General features: G+C 39.5%; 2 protein-coding genes across 5 annotated transcripts in view; one reads left to right on the forward strand and one right to left on the reverse strand.

Annotated features, from left to right (window-relative positions):
- Positions 1-26464, forward strand: part of itgb3a (integrin beta 3a) — a 35276-nt gene that overhangs the window by 7314 nt on the left and 1498 nt on the right. Inside the window, exons 3-16 of one of the 4 annotated variants that reach the window (XM_063903814.1) lie at positions 11302-11393; positions 18513-18598; positions 18891-19095; positions 19455-19707; positions 19841-20003; positions 20119-20280; positions 20393-20488; positions 20593-20682; positions 20800-20934; positions 21007-21436; positions 24546-24768; positions 25480-25580; positions 25780-25905; positions 26243-26409. In XM_063903814.1, the coding sequence (XP_063759884.1) occupies positions 11302-11393; positions 18513-18598; positions 18891-19095; positions 19455-19707; positions 19841-20003; positions 20119-20280; positions 20393-20488; positions 20593-20682; positions 20800-20934; positions 21007-21436; positions 24546-24768; positions 25480-25580; positions 25780-25905; positions 26243-26409 (2329 nt within the window). Of the gene's footprint in view, positions 1-11301; positions 11394-16988; positions 17206-17236; positions 17301-18512; positions 18599-18890; positions 19096-19454; positions 19708-19840; positions 20004-20118; positions 20281-20392; positions 20489-20592; positions 20683-20799; positions 20935-21006; positions 21437-24545; positions 24769-25479; positions 25581-25779; positions 25906-26242; positions 26410-26464 lie in introns of those variants that run through there. The other 3 variants (XM_063903815.1, XM_063903817.1, XM_063903818.1) reach the window with 3 other exon arrangements.
- rprml (reprimo-like) lies at positions 9171-10442 on the reverse strand. The gene has a single exon (XM_063903819.1). It carries the CDS (start codon positions 10063-10065, stop codon positions 9730-9732), a length of 336 nt encoding a protein of 111 aa, XP_063759889.1. The 5' UTR covers positions 10066-10442; the 3' UTR covers positions 9171-9729.

Raw genomic sequence — 26464 nt, forward strand, 5'->3', positions numbered from 1 at the left:
TGGGAGCATGCTCTATGACATGCATAATGGTTCAAATATCGCAAGAGGTAATAGACTACATCCTTCATCAAAAACCTAGTGATTAAACAGATATGACTTATTAGAGAAATGCATTTACTTATTAAAATGCACCAATTTCCTAAAAAGCATTTATTCGTAGTTCATACAAGATGTACAGCACAATCTTGTAAGGAGATGTAGGTCTATGCTGTGGTTTGTATATATTTGAAAAAAAACCTCTAACATTTTATTATATTATTACATTTATTCTTCGAAAATACTTGTGTCAGGACACCATAATACATAAACGTATGTAGGGCTCCAAATAATGATCATTATAATTATTAACAATCTGCAAAGGATTTCCTACATTAATGAATGAATCATTTGGTCTATAAAATGTCTCAAAAAAGAGAAAATGTCTATCCAGGCCTTTCAAAGTCCAAGGTTTTGTCTTTTGAGATGTTTAAAGCAGATTTCCATATTTGTGAGGCTGAACAACATTTTCTGACACACTTCCCTAAAATGATATTGATTAGTTTAATGTTTAATGCTCTAGACCCATACTCTTGTTTTTATTTGATTTACACACTGTGAAACTTTATGTGGAAATTATGAGAATATGTTTTTTTAGATATTCATAATAAATGTTAACCCCTGTGAAGCAACTGAATTGATCTTTAGTGCCACAACCACAATGTTGGGTCTTATACATGATATGTTTATTGTTAATACTGCTAATACTTGATATGGTAGGGAGGCTAATATGAAGGGTTACTCACTAAGTATTTCTCTCAGGTTATCAGAGAACACTTCTGAGTCCATGCAGAGCAGGTATCATCTTTCTAGTGTTTCCCAGGCTGTAGAGTTATAGCTGCCTTGCATTGATTTGCTCCCAGTCTCCCCACAGGTGCTCTACTGGGATTATTATTTAACATAATAATGATGTGGTCACTGGTGTGTGTTTATGGATGCTCAGAATGCAGCCAACTGCCAACAAGCCATGTATAATGGAGGGTTACAAAGCGTCACTATGGCAGACGATACTAATTAGCACACAGTTTACATTCACTGTACCACACTGCCTCCCAACTCTCCCTCCCTCCCCACTCCCTGTCAGTTTAGGGGACTCTACACCCCCATCGTATCTACAGCTCTGTAATTAAAACGCTGTAATCTGGGTGTCTCGTCTCTATTTTTAAAAGCCCCCTGTCATTGTGTGGGTAAAGTGACACAAAGGGAAGAATCAAGCGGTAAAGGAGGAGGAGGAAAAGCAAGAAGGGAAGGTGATGGGAACAACCGCAGCAGCAGGTGATGATGACCAACTCTGCAAGGGATGAGCCAACTCATAAACTATATTTAATTGGCAAAGTTGTCTAAAGATAATTATCCTGATTACCAGTGAAGCCCACACACCTCAAATTAACTCTTTTGAAATAAAAGCTTGCTTTTCTTTTTTTTAGGAACAAGAATAAGAAAAGGGCTACCAAAATACCACCAAAGAAATAAAATCAACATTCCATGAATTTAAGACAACATCTAAATAATAACCTTAAGCTGGACAATACTCCAATATCACACATCTTTACTTTTCACTGGATTCAAATATCGATAATATATTGTTGTCTTGTTAGTTGGGACAATTCTTTAAATGCTTGTTAAAGCTATAGATGAAGGGTTATTGAAAGTATCATTTTCCACATTTAAAAACAGGTTTTCTTTGATTTAGTGTATACAAGTATAACAATTTAATTTAATTTAATAATAATTGCTCACAGATAACATTTATAATAACACGACCAAACATACCAAACGTTTCTTTATCCAAAATCGAACAATTTGACTAAAAGCACATAAGCATAAGCAACAACATTTATTCAAATTATCAAAACAAATACTAATTAGGAACAATCACATTGTGCCTGATTAGTATTTGTATTGATAATTTGAAGTGAACTCCTCAATATGCTGTAAGGTAGTTTAATTCATATCAGTGCATCATATTTATTGAATTAATGTTGTGTTATGTATGCAAAACTCCGAAGTGATTTCATTTCTATAGCTACCAAATAAATGAAGTATAGTTGAAGTGACAAGTAGGTAGTAAGTAGTAGTGTACTTTGGTAAATGTAATTAGTCATATAGCACCGCTACGATAATGTGACACATAGGAATAATTATTCTTGATGAAATCATGCTATTTATTTATACCAGCCTTAAAATAAAGTACAAGTGTGTCCTTGATAGAAGTTCACTCTGAATAACTACAAATTATTATTAGCACATTTTAAAAACCATATAAGACATTATGTGAAATATGAATGAGAACATGGAGCACATTCTGACACTTTAACAAGTCGCCATAGGGTCTGGACTGCTGAGGTATGAATAATATTATTTGCACTTCTCAGTAATATTTAAACACACACACACACACACACACACACACACACACACACACACACACACACACACACACACACACACACACACACACACACACACACACACACACTCAGAGCAATGGTCATCAGTGTTGGTTAAAAGGTTAGCTCATTGCATTAGGGATCATTTATTCATACCCCAGGGATGTGGAGAGGGAAGGCCATGCATGGAGATGCCTAGCAGTTATCTCTTCATCAAAGCTAACAGGATCAACCACATTAGCTGGATGTTATCAGCAAATGGCATGGTGTCCCTGTTGCGTAGACCCTCTGCAAATGTTATACTACTAGCCTGGGATTGTAGTTGTTGACGCCTTAATTCAGTGCAGTGGATGGTGAATTGATGAAAGATTTGGAAGTTAAAGCTGTTATCATTAGTCCATAAGTCTGACTCAATACCCCCCCCCCCTCTCTCACACACACACCCCTTTTGCCCCCCACCCCCTGCGGCATCAGCTCAGGAACATGGCCATTACCTTTCCCCGTTCCTATGGCAACACCACCCTGCAGCCCTTACATGTTGATGTGTGCGTGTGTGTGTGTGTGTGTGTGTGTGTGTGTGTGTGTGTGTGTGTGTGTGTGTGTGTGTGTGTGTGTGTGTGTGTGTGTGTGTGTGTGTGTGTGTGTGTGTGTGTGTGTGTGTGTGTGTGTGTGTGTGTGTGTGTGTGTGTGTGTGTGTGTGTGTGTGTGTGTGCGCATGGGCATGGCACTAAGTTTGTTTAGATAATGTCAGCAAAGAGTGTGTAATTCTTCTCGCTGTCACTGATAAACGGTACACTGCTCTCAGCCTCAAGAAAGACTCTGTTCAACAATAGATGTCACATCTTGCAGTCCAGTGTATGGTGATGGGTGTGTAATACATAACTGCTGTGTTGTGATTCTTTCTGATTAGTTCTTACAGCCTTGATTGGTAAACCTCTGATTGTAACAAAGGCAGAGTCAGAAAGGCTCTATGCCTTCTCATCAGGAGGCCATCCAATGATCCTATGACTCCTTCAGTGAAGCAGAGGTTTGAAGCCGTCTCTTGTTTTGCAATGGTTAAAGGCATAATGACAACAAGGAAAAAACTAAATTGGCCAAAATAGTGTCAGGACAGAGCAGAGAGCAAGGATGGTTGATCTCTTTTTGGCGATACACTGTCTGGAATTTAGGGATGAAAAAGAATAAAAATGCCACAGAAGCAATGTGAGATAAGGTTTTGAATATATCTCCTCTCACTCTCCTCTTTATTCTGCTCTCCCTAAGGAGTAGAGCTGACTGACAGTCCCTACCACCACCTCCTCCTCCCGTGGCAGTGGGCAAGTTCTGTATAGTGCCTACCACCAACTTGAGCCAATTAGCACGTCTCTATCCACACTGTGAGTTTATTAATACATAATGAACTACTTAGACATAGACCCCAATTATCTTGAGTTGGGCTATTTAATTGTAAATGGTTTGGGGAGGCGTATTGTAGGCAGGGTTTGTAATGATGCTGCAGAACAGTGCACCGGTTTATGCTCAATATAAGTGATTTTCACTGGAAATCAATGGGATGAGACACACAACATCCTCTTGAGAAGAGGCGCTCATTAGAGAAATACATATTAATGCCTTTTGCCTTTAACAGAATGAGTGCATATTCCATTGGATGTTTGCTTTTGTTTATTGTGCGCTTGATTAGTCCCTTGGTGATCGTCTCCATCTAAGACCGCCAAGCTGGTGTCATTTATCTCAACTCCCTCTCTCCGGTGCTCCTCTCTGAATGCTGACTTAATCAGAAGCAACCTGTGCCGAGCTCCCTTCTTCTGTTTTGATCTGACATCCCCTGTGCCGAGCTGTCTCCTCGCTCTGAATGGATCTGTGTGCGTATCCAGATGCAGGATTGACCTGGAGGTGATCCTCGATTAGTACAGAAACCGAGTTGAAAAATGCTTCGGTGCAAAGTATGACTCGCCATTCATAATAACAATTAGATTTTACCTCAGTGCCGAGGGCCTACACAGACAATGAGCCGTTGTGTTATTAGCCTGTATCGAAAACTTTCCTTTGTTTTGGAGACTCATTACATAATTTAATTAGAATAGTTTATTAGTCATTGAAAACAAAACAGTGAGTCAGGCACCGATGCCTGATCTGCGGTTTTTTTTCTGGAAATACCGAAAAGCTTCAGAGCAGAATCAGACTGTGGGGTTAACAGCTATCTCTTTGAGTTTATAATTACCATTAATAATGTTCTATTTAAAACAAACACAAATATGTTTCCCTATCCTTAACAGTATTTACTTTACTTGTAGGGTTTCAGGGCTTCAAAGCCACATTTCACCTTATTTATTTCAAAACCAAACAAGAAAAACAACAAGATGAAGATGATAATACCGCATGTATCCCCATCTTGTTGCCCTAATGATCTACTTATTTCATCCATTATTACATAACTAACATTAATATAACATGTGTTTGTATGAAATGCAGAGAGATAATGTAACAGGAGAGGAAGGGACAGAGGCTTTCAGAGTGAGAAAACACTGACATACTGCCAGGCCAATTTGAGGACCGCAAGTAAAAAAAGCACACAACACATCACCCAAAATCCGAAGAATGCCTTGGGGTTAGAGCTGACAGCACAGTCTGTTTATGAAATCAACAGCAGTCACATTGGCAAATGATAATCACATTCACGCAGAGAATATGTGCTGCATAGAAACACATTTGTGAGTGTGAAATGATGTAGGTGTATCCTTTTGCGGATGGTTTGAAATGCATTAATTGAGTTAAGTGGTTATGTGTGTGTGTGTGTGTGTGTGTGTGTGTGTGTGTGTGTGTGTGTGTGTGTGTGTGTGTGTGTGTGTGTGTGTGTGTGTGTGTGTGTGTGTGTGTGTGTGTGTGTGTGTGTGTGTGTGTGTGTGTGTGTGCGTGTGTGTGTGTGTTTTTGTTATCGCCCACTTCATAGTGTTGTGGGTAATGGGCAGAATAAGTCAATTTTGTTGTTTGTTGTTCATTTCCCTACACATTGCAAATAATAGTTCATTTAAACGTTTCATGAGCTTGAATGCAAGGACTGTTTGTTCCCTGGTGCATTGGATGCAGCAGTTTGCCTGGGGTGATGTGGAGGAAAGTTTTATGTACGTGTGCATTTGTGTAGCGCCTGTGTGTGAGTGCATTTTAGTGTTTTTGGAAATACTTCCGGTTTTAATGGGTTGAAGCCAGTGAGGGGTCTCACAACAACTATAAAAACTAATAGAGCTGCTTCAAGAAAAAAAGGCATTTCAGCAAACATTGTGTTTTACTGGCATCATAAGTGAAAAACCTTTTTGTAACGGCCTAAGTAAAATGAAAGCAAAATATAATTTGACTCAAGAAGCTGGGGGCAGTCATATAACTTCCTTTTGTGTGTGTGTGTGCATGTGTGTGTGTGGGGCAAAAGGAGAATAAGAGAGTGTTTACATCCATTCACCTTTTTGAGATATAAGATACCAATATATCCGTCCTCAACTTCATGTATTGTTATTGCTTCTGCCTTTTGAATGCAACCTATCCCATTAGAAACATATTGAATGGGGCAGAGAAAGGCCACATCATCCCTGTGGGACCTGTGTCGGCATTGCAAACAGATCCTTTGTGTATGTTGGCCTCTGAACATAAATACTGGGGGAATAAACACTGTATCTTTCACACAGTGTTAGCTATGCTCACAAATCTTTTATCAAGTTCTTACTTTGCTGGCGAAAAGAGAATTAACAAAAGACCCATGCAATGATATATTTGGTATTGCTGAATGCCACTGCTAGTTTAATCACCATAACTTCTGTCATGATTTCATGGCCAGTGCACAGTTCATTATTTTCTGGGAGGACTCTGTTGCAAAAGGTCAATGGTGACGCTTCCTGACAAGCAAATGCACAATATCCTATGGAGAGAGGGCTGGAAAGACAACAAACCTGCACAGCTGAACACAAGTTGATTGTGTGTGTGCTAACACTTTAATGTGTTGTTTCTGCAATGCCACTTATAAATTATTAAATATTCTCCTTATTTCTTTTTCAATATTATGCTATATCCCATCCTTTGCAAGAATTCTAAGGTTTGGTCTAAAAATAGTGCATGACTTTTTTCCCAGTAGGTAAACTAAGATTTTTGCTGATCCTTAGTTCGTAGAAAAAGAGTACCATAATGGGCACTCCATGCTAACTCTTTAGCATATGCTTAGTGATAGTGGGCGACTCGTCCAAAGCCAGAAAAGAGTGGATCAAAGGCAAGATGGTGTGTCATTTTAATTGATATTCAGCCAAGCTAAGAGAAAATAGTGTTTGTGTAAGATAGTGACAAGACTTGCACAGAATAATAACAGAAAAATAATGTATTTCGAACAAATCAATGCATCTTTTTCTCAGATGAGCTCATAAGGAAACTTTAACATTTTAGTTAATGACTTAAGTTATCACAATACTGCATTTTGTGTGTTTTTCAGGTCCTGTAGTATCCTGAATGCATTTTTATAACCAGCGTTTAAATGCAACGTCAGTGCTAGTGCTAATACTTTTGGGATATGGTTTTGTGCATTATAAACTGAGGGTCTAATGTGTCATACCAGCTTAAGTATGTAATATAATAAAGGAGATATATATCTTTACTGATTTGTTTACATTGATGTAGCCACTGTTCCGCCATGCTGAATGCTTGCTGCTGTGTACCTATGATTGCAGTCTTTCCGGTGTGACATACATCTTGTCACAGTTGTTTGGTGGTCAGTGGTAACTGTCTCTACGAGTAATAACAATTGTCATAAGAAACATTTTGCAACTCAACCCACAATGACCTTTATATGCCTTGATCTCTACGCTTGTCATCATTCCAGGCATTTTTTTTTTTTTATCTCTCATCTTCTGATAAAGAACGATGACGTCCCCATTCTGATATTTTGACATCCATGCATACAAATATCTGAATGACAGAGTTTTTTTTCCGCCCTGGTAAACAAGCCTGAATGTGCACCACATGTATTGGAGTAGAGGGAAAGAAAACTAGATATGTGCACCGATTCAGATGTCTGGAACCAGACTAATGTCACGCAGAGGTGCTGCTGGAAACTTTTGAGCTACCTGACAACAGCTAAACAAAACACGTATAGCCCTGGCCTGTTCAAGGGCCCCAGTGTCCCCTCCAAATCATTCAGCCCCCCCTGTCTTCTTTCTAAAAATAGCATGTATGCTGACTTGTTTGAGTATTTACTGGGAACAATACTAGAACCATTCTATGTATTTTTCCTGAGAACATTACACACTGTATACAGCTCCATTATCGTCCCCATCATCATGCATTTGTGGATGATTAGTTAACTCTATACAATCCCATATATACATTTTTTATGAGTCATTTTTAAAGAATTTGTTTAGTGTCCTGCCTTAAAAACAGATATGATATTCAGAATCTAAATGTTGATCTTTGTATGCATGACTCATCATTTATAAAGTTGAATCCTTCATTTATGCCTTTATATTAGATACTCTCTGTGGAAACCTCATACACAGGATTTTGTAGTAGCCATGTCCACATTTTACACAGTTTAAGTTTTTTTCATATGCGTAAATTAAATGTGTTGGGTCGTTGAAATGGATTTTTAGATGTTCTCACCTGTTGAAGTCTAATTGTCTAATGAGTTTTATTTATTCATGCTGTTATTCTGAGATACTTGTGGTTGGGTTCAGAATTTGCCGCTCTGTTGCACACCAGTGTCCAATGTGTGCATGTTGAATAGGCGCATGTGTGGATGCATGGGTGTGTTTGTAAGGATTCATCTACCCCAGCTCTCCTAACAAGTAATGAAAAATTAATGAGAACATTGGTTGCTTTCTGAGTGGGGCATAAGCGATAAGGAATGGGTGCAGATAGAAATACAGAAGTAATAGAAGTAAGATTGAACCAAAATGCAAAGTTGGATGCAGTAATAAGCGACACTTAAGACATAAAAAAGCGTATGAAAAGTTTATGGAGTTCCCTGTATGCCTTTTCTCTGGAAATCCTTTCTACCTATCTTGCAGATGTTTTTTTCAATGCTCACTTATGTACATTGACCGCACAATTGGAAAAGAACATGAGCCCTGAATGCCATACTTAAACTCTTTAGGTGCAGACTGCCTGCCGGGAAGTTAAGCGTGAGCCCGATAATCCTTGATTGCAGCTGGTCTCTCCTCAGAGGGATCAGATTAAATGCTGTGAAGCTAATATGAGCTCGGCATGCTGTTTACAAGATGGATAATTCTGCCCGGCCTTTAATCGCTTCTCTATATTGAGCTGCAGTAAATAAGACAATGCTTGTAATGAGTAGCTAAGTCTAAGTGTTGAACATTAAAATGAACCTATTCAATTCTAAAGTGCACCTACTTTAGTGTGTTAATGTATTCACTTAATGCTGTCATATTTGTGTCCACTGTTTTCCTGTGAAGGGAGAATTAATAGTTAGATTCCTTAATGAAAGTTACTGATTGAGTTCTAAGTTGAAAACCAAACTCAATATTGGAACCAAAGAATATCTGCAAACAAATGAAATTGCATCATTTTAATTATCAGATGACAACGCTTAGTTTAATTGAACTTTTAATGGCATGCTGCAATTTCAAGTTTTTTGGTACAAAATAATTCATGCAGCATCAGTGATTTCAAAAGTGCAAAACGGATCAAAAAATCACTTTACATATCATAGGCCAGCATGCCAAACAGGACCAGAACCACCCCATAAAGCTGTAATTCTTTCTTTTTTTTTGTAAAACGTGCAAGATTTCAGAGTGTTTTTACCAAACGAGACCAATGAAAATACTTTTTATAGAGAATACCCACATCATGTTCATAACGTCCACGTAGTACACTGCCAGACGAGGAAGTATAAGAATTCCCACTCATGCTTGTTGAACTAAACATTCAGTAACAATCATTTCAAATTTACCAAAGAAAACTTACCAAACCCAAAAAATGAGGTAACAGCTTGTAAACATCTTCATCACTTTGTTAAGTTGGCAACATTACATTTACTAAAAAGATTCAACAGATCAGCATACTTGTAAACAATTCCCCGTGTTTTACGCACACACTTTACGCACGGAAATTAGTCGCTAGACTACTTTACTGTAGTCGTTTTTCGGATAGAAATGTGAAGTTTTGCATATCTTTCCACAGTAAGACACAGAGAGAGCTTCTTCGAGAAGTATACACAGGAGCAGACTTTGACCTGCGGTAGGAGACCCGCACCATACTCTCATACCAGATCTCCGCTCAGCTCCAGTTCTCCACAGTCCTTGTACTCCATGCTCTAGCTGAGCCCGATCATGACCGTCTCCACGTCTTTGGAGGGTCTCCGGTCCTTCACCAGGAAGTTAATCATGCTCTCCGATTTGATCATCAGGTTGCATCCGAGGAAAAAAATACCAAACACTACGGTGAGCGACAAAACGCAGAGCACTGCGATTTGCACCACGCGCATGACGAAGAGTTTGCGCTCGTCTTGCAACAGCACCAGAGACCCTCCGCCATCGCCGGTCACCACGTTGTCGGTGCTGTTGCCGGAGTATGTCGCCAGAGTCCCGGCTAGGGTCTGACTCCCGTTGAACAGCGCACTCTGGGTCACGTCGAAGAAGGAGACGTTCATGTTCCCTTGCGTGTTATCAGCAAATAGGCACTCGACTTCACAAGTCTAACCCCAAAACTTGGACTCCAAGTGGAAATTTGCCTCATGTAAATTCTTTAGGCAGAAATAAGAGATGCAAAGATAATAGGCTTTAAAGTTTAGCTCTACAAACAAACACCGAGTTTTGCCACAGCTTCAGTGCGTAATGACCACATCACCAGGGCCGTTGCTGCAGTCAAACGGCGTCGCATCAGGTGCAGTCAAAAGTAAGTTTCTAAAACTCAAGTCTACGTTTTTCTGAATTGAAGTGACTTGGACAGTTCTCAGACGCTGCTTCTTCCGTTGTAATAGGAGATAGTCCTCTCGCGTCTGTGTTCGCCTGCGAGCGCTTCTTTTGTGTCAAGTCTCTGGTGCGTTTTAAAGTGATGATGAGTTCCCCGTGGACCACACCATCGCTCCTCACCAGGGGAGTTAGTCAGATGTCCTCAGATAAAGCACTGCTCTTCTGATGCACAAAAAGAAGAAAGAAGTAACTTTATGTCAAGTCTCATCCTTCATTCAGTTATTATGTTGTTCTATTTTACATGTTTCTCTTACAAATGCTACTGCAATAAAATGTTATGTTTTTATAATGCAAAAATTAGAATTTGTCCTTTTATGCACATTTGAATGATTTTATTTGTAGTTGTTTTACTGGAAGCAATTTACGTCCTAAGAGATATCCTCCAACAGGTGGATGTGTTTAAAAACGGTACTTCCTGTTCTCTTCATTAAAGAAGATTAGTTTTTAAAGAATGAGATAGGCTTAATGAGGGTATGCTATACTGGCATGCTTAGCACTCATTTATGCATATCAATATTGCCAGAAAGCCTCACCAATATTGATTGAGATGTACATCAACTTTAAAGGGCTTTTCTTGAGAGTGTTGAACATCATTTAAAACATGAAAGCATTTAGTCCAAAGAGAACAACAATCAGATGCAGAATTGTCATCAGCTGTTGCTGAGGGAACTGTCACCATGACATGGAGGCCCTACGATAGAGACCAATATAGGCACAGCGAATGATAATTTAGCAATGAAGAAATTAATAATCTATGATTGAACCATGGCAAATATTTATTACAATTATTGACTCCCGTGCTTTCACTGTGCCTGCTGTTTTTCTCTCAGGCAGCAGCTCTAATGAAACCTTTTAACAGCAGAGAGCTCTGTTTTTATTGGATGTCTTATTCGAATATCACATTTGTCTTTCAGGTGTTTGTGTAACTATTCTTCCCGAGACACCAGCTTTTGGAAGAGGAGGAGAGCCCCCTGTTACCTGATCTGTAAAGAAATATGGCCCATGGGTAAGCTTGTCTCACGGCAAGTGTACCATAAGAATAAGTGAAAATGTATATTCAATCATCCTCGATTCTCCTTACAATTATAAAGAGTGCATCTGTCTATACAAAAAATGTCTTGTCCTTTATCCATCAGCTCCTAATGTGATTTTTATTGATGAGGTCTGTAGACAAAATGCATTTTTTGAAAAAAACATGTTAAAACATAGTGTCATTTACTTTTGCTTACTGCTAAAGTAAACACACTAATAAATAATTAGACTGGAATTAGTTGGGAATTAATACAAAAAAAAGGTCAGCACTTAATTAATCATGATGTCATTTTAAAATAACCAGTGATTTTATTTTTAGAATACTTTAAAATATTTAATCAGTGTGCCATCCATACATGAAACTCGTTTTCAAAATCGTGAATGTTAGCAAGATTCTCCCTTTTTTCTGATGACCATAAGCAGATACATCAACACAGGTTGTTAATGGATGGGTGGACTTTTGACCAGTAAGGAAAAGTCAGTTTGTGCTGCAGGAAAAACATTGGACATATGATTTACTGCTAGTCTTGGATTTTAAAATGAAGACATTTTAAATTTATAAAAATATCTATGCAGGATTTAATGAATATGGCACTGCTGTAGGGAATGGAATTTAAAGTCACTATAAACTATCCTAGCACCAATTTAATATTTATTATCTAATTATATCAGCAAAGAATTCCAGCAGCTGTAACTACCCCAAACTGCTTGTATAACGTACTTGTATTTTATATGAACACTCTCAAAAGTTATTTGAAAAGCACAGAAGAGAAAACATCATATTCCTATGTTAACATAATAATACTTCACTGTGCATTGACTTGAAATTGAACAGTTGCACTGTTTAATTTCAACAGGTTACAAAAAAAATCTGCCTCAAACATTTTAAAACAACTCCCAAAGACTTGTCTGCAGAGCCTGTCCAATTAATCTGCTGTTTGTTTAAAGCAAAGGCCATGAGATTCAATTTGGGATGCTCCTGATGTCTGGGTATAAGCAGCTTTCAGCCACCAACTGACAAGCGTGTGTACAAACAATGATTACCTACGTCCACAAATACCTTCATAAGCCTGGAGGTGGTTTACTCATTCATTAATAGCTGATAATATGTAGTATGAATATGAACAAGTAGTATTTTTCGTGTACATAACATCATGTAATCTCATTAGCCTTAGGATTTGGTTGTTGCAAATTAATTGGAAGCGTGTAAATCAAAGCTGTGCAATTTAATTTTCTTCTATTATTCATTGCAGTGTGATTATGGAAAGTAGCATGTACTTACTCGTTATCTCTCTGTCAATATGTAAATGCTCTGCTACAGGTAAAACCTAATTATGGATTAGGCTTTAAAAATAAGTTATAAATGAAGAGAAAGTGGTTGAGGTGTGGAGAAGGAAACTTTATTGAATGCCACTCCTTTGAACTAATAACCAAAATCTATTGGACATTTGTCACATCATTAGTTCATATCTTTCAAGAAGTTTTGCCATTTAAAAAAGCTTTATAAACTGACAAACCTGTTGCTCAATTATTACCTCACACTCTTTTGAGCATCAGGTTGAGGATTTGCTGTGAATGCTGCACATTTAATTGATGCAGCGTTCACTGGCAGAAATATATCTTAATGACGGTTATCCTGTACAACTGTATACGAATATTTATTCATATGAGGATGCATATAGACTTGAATGTGAGTGTCTGACTTGTTCCTAAGCAACAGTAGACCTGTGAGCCCAGTGACAGATGGTTGGTGAAGTTATTTTGGTTTAGAAGAGAAGATGAGGGAGGGAGCGATGAGGTGCCTGGACGAAGGAAAAGGGGAGAGGAGGGGGGGGGGGGGGGGTTCCACTTAACATCAGGGAATTGGCAGCCTAGCAACATAAACTAAGTGAAGACATCCTTAGCAACAAGGAGGTGGTGTTTGACCACACCCACCTCACCGTTGCTCCTTACTCCTATATCCTTTTTGTTTTGGTGCTGCCACAGGGCTGACATAGCTCAGCACTCAAAAGGGACATACCCTTAAGACTTTCCTCCCTTCTTCCCTCTTTTAAATTGACAGATTTCTTTTAAAATGCCCCTTTTAATAGCTGGTCAAAGCACAAACAGGACTTTGATTATGCCGCCGTGTACCTATGCAAACACCATGGCAAGTAAAGAGTGCTTTAACAAAGTATGTTTTGGATATTAAATACAGATAAACTAAATATATCGAGAGATGCAAGCAAAGTGTTCAAGGTTATGTTTTGATCCAAAGGGGTATTCCACCTTTGAGACTCTTAATCACGCAGAAGTAAATACAGTCATTAATTACGCACGGATACAGATTGCAGGGACACATTCCCCTTGCCGATTGGTGCCCCACATCAACCCTACACCAAACAACCATCAGTCATTATAGTTATTTTAAGGAGATAATGACTTCATTACTTTGATTTGCATTGGGATATTAGTGTTCATTTGTCCTGTTGTTTATATGGCTGGTAAAATCTGTTTGTTTAAGAAGCAGATTACAGTTTGTATCTTATTTGAAGAAATGCCTGTTCTGCCTCTGCAGTGCAGCTACTCAAGGCATTCCTATTAACTTAATTTCCATTTAGACCTACATCAGTAGTACAGGCTACCATGGTCATTTTTCCCCCCCCGTTTATGATCCACAACCAGCCTTTATTTTTTCTACAACTTCTTTAGCTGTCTTACTCAGATTAAACAGCACTTCCAGCAGTCCTGAAGTCTGGATGCACTTAAAAAACACACAAAATGGCATAAATGCACTATTTACATTTCTAAATCATGTTTCCTCAGTTATTTATTTTTATTTACTATCTAAAAATATGCTTGTCTACCTCTGAGCGGGAAATGTAAAGTGCAGATCCAGATAGGCAATACGAAGTAAAGCTTCACATAACAAACCCACAATATCCCCCTTCCTAAAAACTCCAGGGCACATTTCATAAGCTTGTCAACCCTTCTCCTGAGAAAAACTCATATCCCTCCGCCTTACCCTCCCACCCGCAAGTTAAACCCAGTGAAACAAGAAAGGGTGAGCCGGTTGTGGCTAACAAACACCCATTTTTTCTGAGAGCAATTGCGTTTTTAATATTGGCTCTCTGCGACGGTGTTCTCAGACTCAGTGAAAGGCTTAAAGGGCTCCGAATAGATCTGTAACGCAGGTCAGGACCCTTCCATCCCCCTTTCCTTCTCCAGCCCCCATCCACACTTCTTGTTCAGTCTTAATTGGTTGCCATCTCACCCAGTCTCTGGCTTTTTACTCAGGACAACTGACGCTATGCCCTTCCAAAAATGTCACTCATCTGTGGGGGTGAGCGCCACAGACAGATAGGGAGCCAATAGATCTAAAGCAGTCAATACTGGAAAGGGGCTTTTATTGCTTTCAGTGTATTACCTGAACCATCCAACCACACTAAGAGTCTAATGCCAGCTGAACAGTATACTATTATAGCTTTTCTACTTATTTCTCTATTTTTGTCATTCCTTCTCGCGGCAGTTCTTGGACACGGGTGGCAGTAACTTAGCAACAAGCTGAAGAATAGGAGCAGGGCACAGGGATAAAGATTCAATAAATGGACAAGTGCAGAGATAAGAAGCATTGTCTGCTTCTGCAAGCCCCAACACATACATACGTCACACACTGCCAAAAGTTAATTTGCAACTTGAGCTTTTATCCCACTTTCTGCCTCATTTTGTTTTTAATTCTTTTACTTCTTGTTTTAGAAACTGCCAAATTGACGCATGCTCCATCATTATATGGAACAGGAGAAGGTTTTCTGTAGTGACCCCTTATTAGATAAGTGACGATGGAGAGCTTGGCTAGAGTTTTTTTAGGGAATGCATTTTTTCCTAGCAATAGCTTGGGGCAAATTCAGTCCTTTTGATCTTAAGAAATAAAAAAAAATGCTAACTGTCTTAACAGCTACTATTACCTAAATGAACATTGTTATATACAGCATGTTCTTATATTGTCCCACTAGGGGTCCTTCTAATGCAACTACACACTTAGTGTTTGCTGCTTCAAGACTTTGTGTTATACATTTTGAGTTTATGGATATTGTCTTTTATGAAAGTTTACCAATGTGTGCAGTTTATGTCTTAAAATGTCACATGCTTTGATCTTTTCAATCTAGTAATGAGTTTCAATTAAAGGGATAGTTTGGATTTTTCATACAGTCATACAACCCCGTCCTCCTTGTTCTGCGACATTAAGGTGGGCTTTTCTTTCAAGCGCTTAATTATGTTTTGCTGTTCCCCCTATCCACAGCCAAGGATGGATTACTGCACGGGCCTACCGGGCCCAGGCCCAGGGGCCCAACGGCCAAGGGGGCCCTGAAGCCCGAGCCTCCGTGCTACAATTTCAATATTGTCTCTACAACATAATACAATTAAATGGGCCCTGAAGCCATAACATTGGTTACATTATGTAATATATCTCAATAGGGCCCCTCAATCATATGCCACGGGTTGTGTAATTAATTAATCCCTCATACGTTAAAGCCCCCCCCCCAAATTAAATAGAATGGCATATGATAGGTCATATAGTGCTCCTGAACCACAGCTTATCAATGTTATTCATCCCTAATATCGGAAAAGGGCCCTTAAATCAGTTAGAATGGGGTAGGATATACCATAAAGCAGGGGTTCCCATCCTTTTGCAAGCTGGCCCCCCTTTGGAAGGTTAGAATGGGGGCAGGGGTCCAGGGGTCCAATGACTCTTAATCCGTCCCTGTCCACAGCAAGTTCATTGTTTTGCTCTTGGGCCATTTCTCCTGTGCCCCTTTACATTTTGGGGGTGCGAGTTGCTATCTACACTGTCTGGATCATACAAATACACTTCAATCCAATGTATCCCTTTAATTCATTTGACTTAATATTTTGCAACACTTGATGAAATTTCCTTACGTCATCAAATATCGGTCCATAGAACACAATGAAAATAACCGTCATCAATGTACATTAGTACACTTAATAATAAAATAATACTCGTAAATGCTTATTAATGTTGATGGTAACAGTGTTTCCACAAAGCAAACTAAGTAACAATTTGAGTTGTTAGTGAGAATTCAGTAGTGCAAATGGTCTAGTGCAGGAATAAACACAGAATCAATCTGTATATTTTTGTGGTGACGTTGTTTTCAAAAGTTTCAGTTAACACATAAATTGCCTGTACACTAATGCTGACATGGAGGACTGAAAAGTTTTCCATATACTGTATGGTTAAGTGCTATTAGTGAAAGAAACTGCGAGACTTTTTCAGAATCAAAGTAATAATTTGTTCAAAATAATTACATAATGGTTGGTCTGTTTTATATGATTTTATATGATTTTTTTTTTTACACACCTACACCCCATATGAGTTGCAGAGAAATCGGTTTCTTGATTAGAGCAGCAAACAAACCCATATTGGGTATTAAAATACACAGCAGAGTGAACTCGACGGAAAGTAAATTAGGCTTTATTAGCTTCGTTTTTCTTTTATCAAATGTTATCAAACCATTGGAAAACAGCTTTCCACAGGCCATAAAGACGCTGTTTGCTGTTACATTTACAAGTGGGATGGAGTTGGATGTTTAGGGCGAAGCTGTAAGAACCAACGCGCGTTTAGTCATGTCAAGAATGAGGAAAGGCGTTCGTGTTGCGAAGTGAACAAGCCCAGAGGGAACACAGACGACTGATGTCTAATCGGCTCAGTTACTCTCCAGCCATGGGAGCTTTTTCAGACAGTCTACTGATACTGTTTCTCTCTTTGTTATCGGCATCAAACGTTTTCGGTGAGTTTCAAATTCTTTGAGACACTTTTTAAAACTTTCACCTGCTATGGCAACCTGGGGGTTTTTCCGCCCGACTAGTGGGGCACCTTTTGAAGGTACCAGCGACTGTTAATATATCATTTACAGTTTATGTGCCGATGGTTTTCAATGTCATGTCCTCAGACTGAACACAGAATAATTGACTGTAAACTGACTTGAATGCAGCAGCGCTGTTGTTTTAAATAGCTTTAAATTGCTCTGCTCTGTTGGAGTTTTCGCCAACTTTCCATATAAGGGAGTGAAAATAGTCGGGATGTGAGCAACAGGGCTCCTCCACCGGATACCCGGTCAGTCATTAATTATTAGCAACAGGGAATACATATATACGCCACTCTATATATATCTGCCAATGCGGTTTTACTTGTCTTTAATTGACTCAAAAGCTACCCAAATAAATAAAACACAATGACAGATTTTTCTATAAAGACTATCAAGTAACTGAAAAAAAACCCATTACTGGTGGGGTTAATTAATAAAGTATATACTACAGGAGCCATTCTTTTTTTTTAAATAGATAAGTCTACTGGAAGTTATTTAAGTGTCTATTAAAGTCTATTTGTTGTTATATAGTCTGTAAGATCAAGAAGGTTAACAGTGGGGACTGAGTCAGCCGCACCCAAAGGCCATGCTGGGTAACTCATAGAAAAGCATTTGGCATTATTTGTTGACTTACATAGAATTGAAATGTTTTGTGCAATTTCCCCTTCCATCACTTCTTGTGAATGACTGAATTTGAAGGATGTGATGTCTGTGTTTGTGGTTGAAAAGAGCTGCATGTCACTGGTGGTTTAGCAGCGTTATCTATGACATACAGTACATGTACTGATGAAGCAAAGTGTCATGTGTCATATATCACTTTGGTTGACAGTTAGGTTAAGGAAGTGTACTCAGTTACATCCAAACACTAAAACAAATACATTTACTCATGCATTGAACTTAATAGGACATTTTGAGGTACTTCAGTTATATCACTTTATATTTTACTTTGAATTTCACACATTATTTTACTGGGTACATTGCAGATACAAACTTTTAATATAATCAACACATAAATGATGATTATGAATAAACATAAGGTTTCTTCCCAAGCTGCAATGTTAAATGATGTACTCTTTAATTAATCAATAATAATAACCAATGAACATTTTTCTGAAATATACCATTCTGCATAATGAATACTTTCACATTGTGTTTTTTTTCTGGTTCTTTTTTTGTACTTTTTATAAAACTGATTTTGTGTTAAATTTTTAATGTTGTGGTTATTACAGGTTCCAACATCTGCACATCACAAGGAGTCACCACATGTCAACATTGCTTGCTTGTTCACCCTACGTGTGCCTGGTGTTCTCAGGAGGTAAATACACAGACGTACACTTTCACACAGTGTCAAATTGCTCCTTCCTTTTATAGCTCTTAGTACAGGAAACTTTGTTTCCACCAGCATTCTTCTTTTTGTAATTTTCATGTTTGTTCTTCAACATGCTTACACTTTGTAGCGAGAGGGAAATGGCAGTCCTATGGACCTTCATAAATGGGAGATAACTCAGCCTGCTTTTAGGTCAATACATCAGTATCGTCTCATAAATGCTCACCTGAAAAGTGTTTTCTTTAATGGAATTTCTTTAACACTATTTTACTTTATATAGGAGTATGGCAGGGGAGGATCTGGTGCGTCCCGCTGTGACCTGAAGGCAAATCTGCTGAAAGGCGGTTGCACGTCAGATGATCTGGAGTTTCCCTCCAGCACCGTGAATATTCAGGAGGACTCACCGCTCAGCGACAAGGCCTCTGGAACTGCTGATGATGTCACACAGATAAGGCCTCAGAAAATCCATATGGCACTAAGACCAGGTACTTTCACCCAACGTCTACCTATACAAGCATTTGTTAACAATCCTTCATGGCCAGATATGCACATTGGTGACTAGACTCCAAATATCATTACTATTGTTCTGCATGCAATATTAGGCAGAATTTTCAGAACCTACTAACCTACCCATCTGTAAAATAATAACTCATCCTGTGTTACCTTCAATTTGTTAAGAAAACATTGTTGTTCTTGCATTCCTCCCTGTATAATGTAGTAAGAGTATGACTGGAAATATATGACACTTGAATTATACTGTATACTCCACAAGAAAGACAATTGATCTCATTCAGTTTATCTTTCCCTCCTCCCTCTCTGCGGCCCTCTTCTTTTCCCATTTCAGGAGACTCCAAGCATTTCACAGTGTCAGTGAAACAGGTAGAGGATTACCCAGTGGACCTCTACTATCTGATGGATCTTTCGTATTCAATGATGAATGACTTGGCTCGCCTTCGCACCTTGGGCAATGAGCTTGCCGTGACCATGGGCCGCACCACCAGCAACCTGCGCATGGGTTTTGGAGCCTTTGTGGACAAGACCATCTCCCCTTACATGTACACCCATCCTGCAATGGCATTGGAAAACCCTTGCTATAAGTATGTGCCCAGTTTATTGTTGGCTTGACATTTGAGAAGGAGCGGAGGTGAAGATTTTCCAATATTCTGAGAAAGTCTGCCTAGTTCACCTTCACTGATTTCTATCCCCCATTCTCCTTTTCAATATATACAGAGATGGTCAGACTTGTGTGGCCCAATTCGGATTCAAGCATGTGCTGTCACTGACAGAGAAGGTGGCTCGCTTCACTGAAGAGGTTAAGAAGCAGCAGGTGTCTAGAAATAGAGATGCTCCAGAGGGTGGATTTGATTCTATCATGCAGGCTGTGGTGTGCAAGGTATGAAAATGTAGTTACATACCCAAGTGTGCTGTCTTGCAAAATGGAGAATGTGCATAAACGCATATTATTCTTTGTCGTATTTGTCTGTTATTTCTCTCCTCATTATCATTAGGAAAAGATAGGCTGGCGCCCAGATGCCTCCCACCTTTTGGTGTTCACTACTGATGCCATAACTCACATCGCTCTGGATGGACGTATAGCCGGAATTGTCCAGCCCAATGATGGCCTATGCCACCTTGATGTTGACAATGTTTACAACAAATCTGCTGTGCTGGTAAAGAGAGACATTAGTTAGTACATTAGTATTTTACTTCTGGTTTCAAGACTTTAATAGTTGTTTGACAGAACCTACTTCCATTTTATTATTTTCTTCCTGTGTATTGCAGGACTATCCCTCCTTGGCACTGATGACAGATAAAATGTCTGAAAACAACATTAATTTAGTTTTTGCTGTGACCAGCCAAGTGGTGCCACTTTACAAGGTAAACAAACTACATTGTTTGTGCCACACAGCATGCATTTCCTTAAGTTATTGGCATTAAAACTGAAAACTTCACTTTCTTGCTCTCTTTTTTTGTGTTCCCAGGAATACAGTAAGCTCATTCCAGGCTCAACCGTGGGATTGCTGTCCGATGACTCTGGGAATGTTATTCAGCTCATTGAGGACGCTTATGCTGTAAGGATTTCCTAAAATTAGGACAAAAAGTGTTGCTGGAAAATTTATGTTATATCATTTATCCGTAAAAGTTTGATACATTTTTTCTGTCTAACCTCATAACTTTGTGTTGCGCAGAAAATTCGCTCTAAAGTGGAACTGGAGTTACTGGGAGTTCCAGAGGAGTTAAATCTCTCCTTCAATGCCACTTGTCAAAATGGAGAGGTCATACTTGGACTCAAGTCCTGCTCTGGCCTCAAGATTGGAGACACAGTATGTATCTGTTGAGATGCTGACATGTACATTTATAGACACAGAGTGACAGATACATTTCCTCCTCTTCAGGTGTCATTCAATGTGGAGGCTCAGTTACGTGGCTGCCCAAAGGAGAAGAGCCGCACTTTTACTATCAAACCTCGAGGCTTTAAGGATTCCCTGGAGGTAACCGTTGACTTTGCCTGTAGCTGCGACTGTGAGGCGGAGGCCCAAGCCAACAGCCCCCTCTGTAGCAACGGCAACGGGACGTACGAGTGTGGCGTGTGTCAGTGCCACAAGGGCCGCCTGGGCCCACAATGCCAGTGCTCAGTGGAGGACTACAGTCCATCTGACGATGCAAACTGTAGCCCAAAGCCTGGGAGCCCAATCTGCGGTGGGAGAGGCGACTGTTTGTGTGGACAGTGCTCCTGCCATGACAATGAGTTTGGCCAGGTGTGGGGCAAATTCTGCGAATGTGACGACTTTAACTGCCTGCGCTTCAAAGGGGCACTGTGCTCCGGTGAGTAGATGCACTCCTCTAGGTCATCATCGTTTGTCCTTTTTGCAGTTTTGCCAATATCACATCTTGCTGAAAGACAAAATCCAAAGAGGAAGCACTTCTGGTTCTGACAGAGATATGATATAAAAAAGGGGCTCCTGATTATAACTGCTCACCAATCCTCAGGGTCAAACAATCACACACTCCTTCATTATAACTGTAGTTAATAATCAATAAACCAGAGAGTGCACCCAGCAGATATAAGATTGCAGTAAGGTACAAAAAAAAAAAAGTTCTTTCTTCTTCTTTTAAGTTATTTTGATGAAGCGAACAAATATGCGGCTCAGGAAACAAAACATTGCCCTCCCCTTCCTTTTCCCTATTCTGCGGCCCAATCTGACCTTTCTGGATCCTGCTCTGGTTGTTTCAAGTCGTTTTTAGTCTGTAAACACACCTTACACGTCAGTTTACATGGTTTTCTGATACTTAGCTTGACCAATCAAAATAACACAGCCTTTTTTGTGCTACTGTGCATTTATTAATGCAGTCTGTGTTTGCTTGCATAATTTAGCTGCCAAGTATAAACGGTAATGCTTACAAATTGACCAACCCTCTGTCAGGTCTGTAAACTTGTGTGAACTTGGTTTGATTTATGTTCTTATCACTTGCAGCAGTGTGCCATAATGGGCTAGCATTTCCTCCCAGAGTTACTCAATCACAGTGATGAAACATTAGTAGACTTTGCCATTGGGTTTTCTGCCACAGCAGTTTGGGCGGGTATTGTAAGGAGGAGGCTGTGGAAAAGCAGAATAGGTACATTTTTATTTATTAAGCAAGGGTATATTTAAAATCTGCATTTGCTCTCTAACTCTCCATTATGGGAAGTGTAGGAACCAATGATGCTTTTTTTAGAAGTCAGGATATCTCAAGCACTGCTATATTGATTTGATTGATTAACAAATCTTCGACAGCACAAAATGTAGGAAATTGCAATACTAAATCGATGGATTGTGCTTTTTACATACTGTAGTTTTACAGTAATGGATTCCAGTTTCTCGTGAACTCAACTGAAAAGTGCTACAATAAGGAAATTAGTATAACTTGCCGTTAAACTTCCCAAACGGTGTGAATATGCTTGTCACAGCCTCATAGTATTGTAACTTTCAACATCCACAACTTAACTTAACATACTATTGGTCCTTTGTGGGTGAAACTTGACCTGAGGAGAAGATAGAGGGTCAGATTTTTCTGAGGGTGAGATGAGGTTGCTTAAAAACACCAAACAGGTATTTAGTCGTAGTGATGACACCCGGGGTTTGGGTGCAGACGCTCACCCAACTTACCCTCCCACACCTACACAAACAAAGCCATTTCTGGTGTAAGGCAGTCCACATAGCTCAATTTGGGGCCGTACAATTGTTCTGTCTCTGACTCATGATGGTGTTGTCTTTAAAGAGTGAGGGTCCCTCAGCCCCAGCTCAATTGGAGCTACTGTGACCCAGGGCTCACAAAAGCTTTATCTCTGGGATATTCCCATTGGCTGTGTATTTCCTCCTGTGCTGAGGGGCTGTGGGACTGGCACAGGACCAGGGAGCATTAGTCAGAAAGCACAGCCCCAGGGCCCATAAATATGAGGGAGAGAGGACAGGAAGGTTTGCATTCCTCTACTGACAATTTGCCCAACCCCTTTTCTCTCTAACATGTCTCTATCCCCACTACTTTTATTCTCTTCCCTCTCCTCTTCCAACCTTGTTCTATTTGACTGTTCTGTCTTCATTCCTGTTTTTTTCCTTTTATCACAACTCCCATGTTTACCTTCTCTTAAGCCAAGGCATTTCATTGATGGGCAGAATTACTGTGCAGTCTCACAGAGAGACTAGTATGATGTAAACCCTAAAACTGCCTATTTTGTGTGTGAATCACCCTTCACACTAATAGGAACAATACAACAACGCAGTCTTGTTAGGTTTAAGTGCTCTACACCGGAAACAATATTCATTGTTACATTGACAATGTTTTTCAACAGGTTTAAGCTGTTATCTTGTTAACAGAGTAAGAAAGATAACTCAGTGATTGTTTTGCTAACATTATAGGCGAGACTGTTAAACATTAACTGTTAACAGGTATGATGCCATCACAGCTATAAAAACAATGTGAAATAGAAGACGTTGTTAACAGGGTGGAGACCAGGAATTGTTTCCTAAAGGTTTAGGGGGGGGGGGGGTTTGTTTTGAACTCTGGAATTACCGACCCTTGGACCCTTTTTGATATTTCATTACCAGTTACTCGCCCAGTCTGTTCCAGCTGGGCTGTGACTCTTGACTTTGCTCTTAGTCATCCGGTCACAAATCCTGTTTGGTTTCCTGCAGAGAACACTGTCGTCTCGAGAGCTCTGTCTTTGTTTCTTAAGTAGCTTAATCTCTCTGTCTCTCTGTAATCCAGGGAGAAAAGCTCTTTTCTTTCGGCAAATCATTGCATCACTGTAACACAAATTACGCGTGTGCTTTCTACACCTCAGGATAGTCTCAGGGAGTGTGTGTGTGTGTGTGTGTGTGTGTGTGTGTGTGTGTGTGTGTGTGTGTGTGTGTGTGTGTGTGTGTGTGTGTGTGTGTGTGTGTGTGTGTGTGTGTGTGTGTGTGTGTGTGTGTGTGTGTGTGTGTGTGTGTGTGTGTGTGTGTGTGTGAAACAATGTAGTTTACTTTGTTGAATCACCATCAATGTGCTGGTCCCATCGGATGTTGATCATTGTTTAAAATTGTTTTTGTTATTTGACAAATACTTTATTTCTCAATAATTCAATCAATCAAGTTAAGCAACTAATGACTAAAGAAGAAACAAATAGGAAAAAACCCACAAGTACAAATCATGCATTGCAAAATCTAAAAACACATCCACAGGTGCACCTGCCCTAACATGCAGAGTATGTGCAGTTGTGTCATTTGTGTTTCGCAGTTTGTTTGCCAGCCCCCACCCATGTGGATAATATACCTGAAAAACATATTTTAATTTCATATGTAATGTTGATTTTCATATGAGATGTTCAAATTCTAAAAATTTGATTTGAACCGAAAGAATATATTTTACAAGGAATCTTATGGCTTCATCTTCACCATCTTTTTGCTTTTTCCAGATCATGGGAAGTGTGGCTGTGGCATCTGTCAGTGTGACGCTGGCTGGAAAGGAGATAACTGTAACTGCTCCACACAGATAGACACCTGCATGTCCAGCATTGGCATGCTGTGCAGTGGACGGGGTTACTGCCAGTGTGGGGTTTGTCAATGCACTCAGCCTGGCGCATACGGAGACACCTGTGAAAAGTGCCCCACTTGTCCTGATTCCTGTACTTTGAAAACGTAATTATATTTTTCTTCATGTTTTAACAAACAAGAAACATTGGGGGAAAATTAACAGAGAAAAACAAATTCTTAATTACACAGAGTTCTTCCTCATTACTGGTAGTTAATAATTGTTGATTATAAGTAATATTTTACCTGAATTACTAGAAATCCTCCTCTGAAGACTCCTAATAAGTATACAAACTATCATGTAACAATTGCCAGTAGCTGTTGAAATACAGTATCTTGCAAATGACTGACTTTTCCATCCTTGGCCACTGCCAATAGCAGGGAAGAATTCTTCATTACAGATATTGAGATTAACATGGCTGGATTTACTCTGCAGTGCAACATCAATTCATCATGCTTTTCCCACATTCCAAGATGATAACAAACTGCTCCCACACACATTTTATTCTGGTGTGGTTTCATACAGTGTCAGGGAACGTACTCAAACTAGTTATCAAATAAATGTAGTGTACTATTAGATGTTACTTGTAGTTTGTCCATCCCTTGCATACCAAACTGAACCATGCACTGCTTCTAGAGAGCATAAACAGTATACACACACACACACACCACACACCACACACACACACACACACACACACACACACACACACACACACACACACACACACACACACACACACACACACACACACACACACACACACACACACACACTGAGTACTGTACAATGTTAACTAAATGGGAGTCTACTTACAGGAAGTGTGTTGAGTGTCAGCACTTCAAGAGAGGACAGTACACTGAAGACAGCAGCTGCAGTACAATCTGCAAAGATGAAATTAAAGTAGTGGAGGAACTGGGTGAGTTTTCTATTCTATTCCATCTCTAACCTCATAACTTCATACTATCATTGTTGTTCACCTGCTGCTCATCACATGGGAAACTCGTACTTTTTGGTCAAAAATGATAATGCACTGATATTCTATGTTTTTAAAGATCACATGATTTGCCTCAAACATTTGTTACACCTTATTGCTTCCTTATCCCTTTATGCTGCAGTTGTCCATGAAAGCAATGCAGCAGCAGTGAATTGCTCGTACAAAGATGAAGACGACTGTGTTGTGCACTTCCAGTATTACGATGATGAAACTGGCAAATCCATTCTGTTTGTGGTAAAAGAGCCAGGTAATGATACTTTGTTTGCATATGACAGACATTTCAAACTTTGAACTTAGCCTAAACTTTTAAATGTACTATGAGGATAGAAGAGTGTGTTTGTAAATGTCATTTCAGCCTATGTCTGGTGTGCAACCAGTAATCTTGTTTTTTCAAACTATATAATACTTAGTTATCAGCTAACCACAGGCACACCCTGCCACACCATAGACATCCACACTTTTAGTAATAATATACTTGATTATTTTGCAATGGAGTGGTTCACACTGGACTAAGTCGATTGCTTAACTTCACAAGTGCGCTCCACTTCTTAACCAACATCATAGAAACGTCTCCCGTCTCTCAGAGTGTCCTCAGGGTCCAGACATCTTGGTGGTGCTCTTGGCGGTGACCGGAGCTATTTTGCTACTGGGTCTTGTCGGCCTGCTCATCTGGAAGCTGCTTGTCACTATTCACGACCACAGAGAGTATGCCAAGTTTGAGGAAGAGAGATCCAAAGCCAAATGGGATACGGTGAGAAATATTGTACTGTTTTAAAGTAACAGAATATGGCTGTCCTCTACAGTGG

The sequence above is a fragment of the Eleginops maclovinus genome, chromosome 16 (assembly GCF_036324505.1).
Source record: "Eleginops maclovinus isolate JMC-PN-2008 ecotype Puerto Natales chromosome 16, JC_Emac_rtc_rv5, whole genome shotgun sequence".
In the NCBI taxonomy this organism is placed as follows: Eukaryota; Metazoa; Chordata; class Actinopteri; order Perciformes; family Eleginopidae; genus Eleginops; species Eleginops maclovinus.

Coding starts and splice junctions, on each gene's coding strand:
- rprml (XM_063903819.1), bottom strand. CDS start 10,065: ATGAACGTCTCCTTCTTCGACGTGACCCAGAGTGCGCTGTTCAACGGG.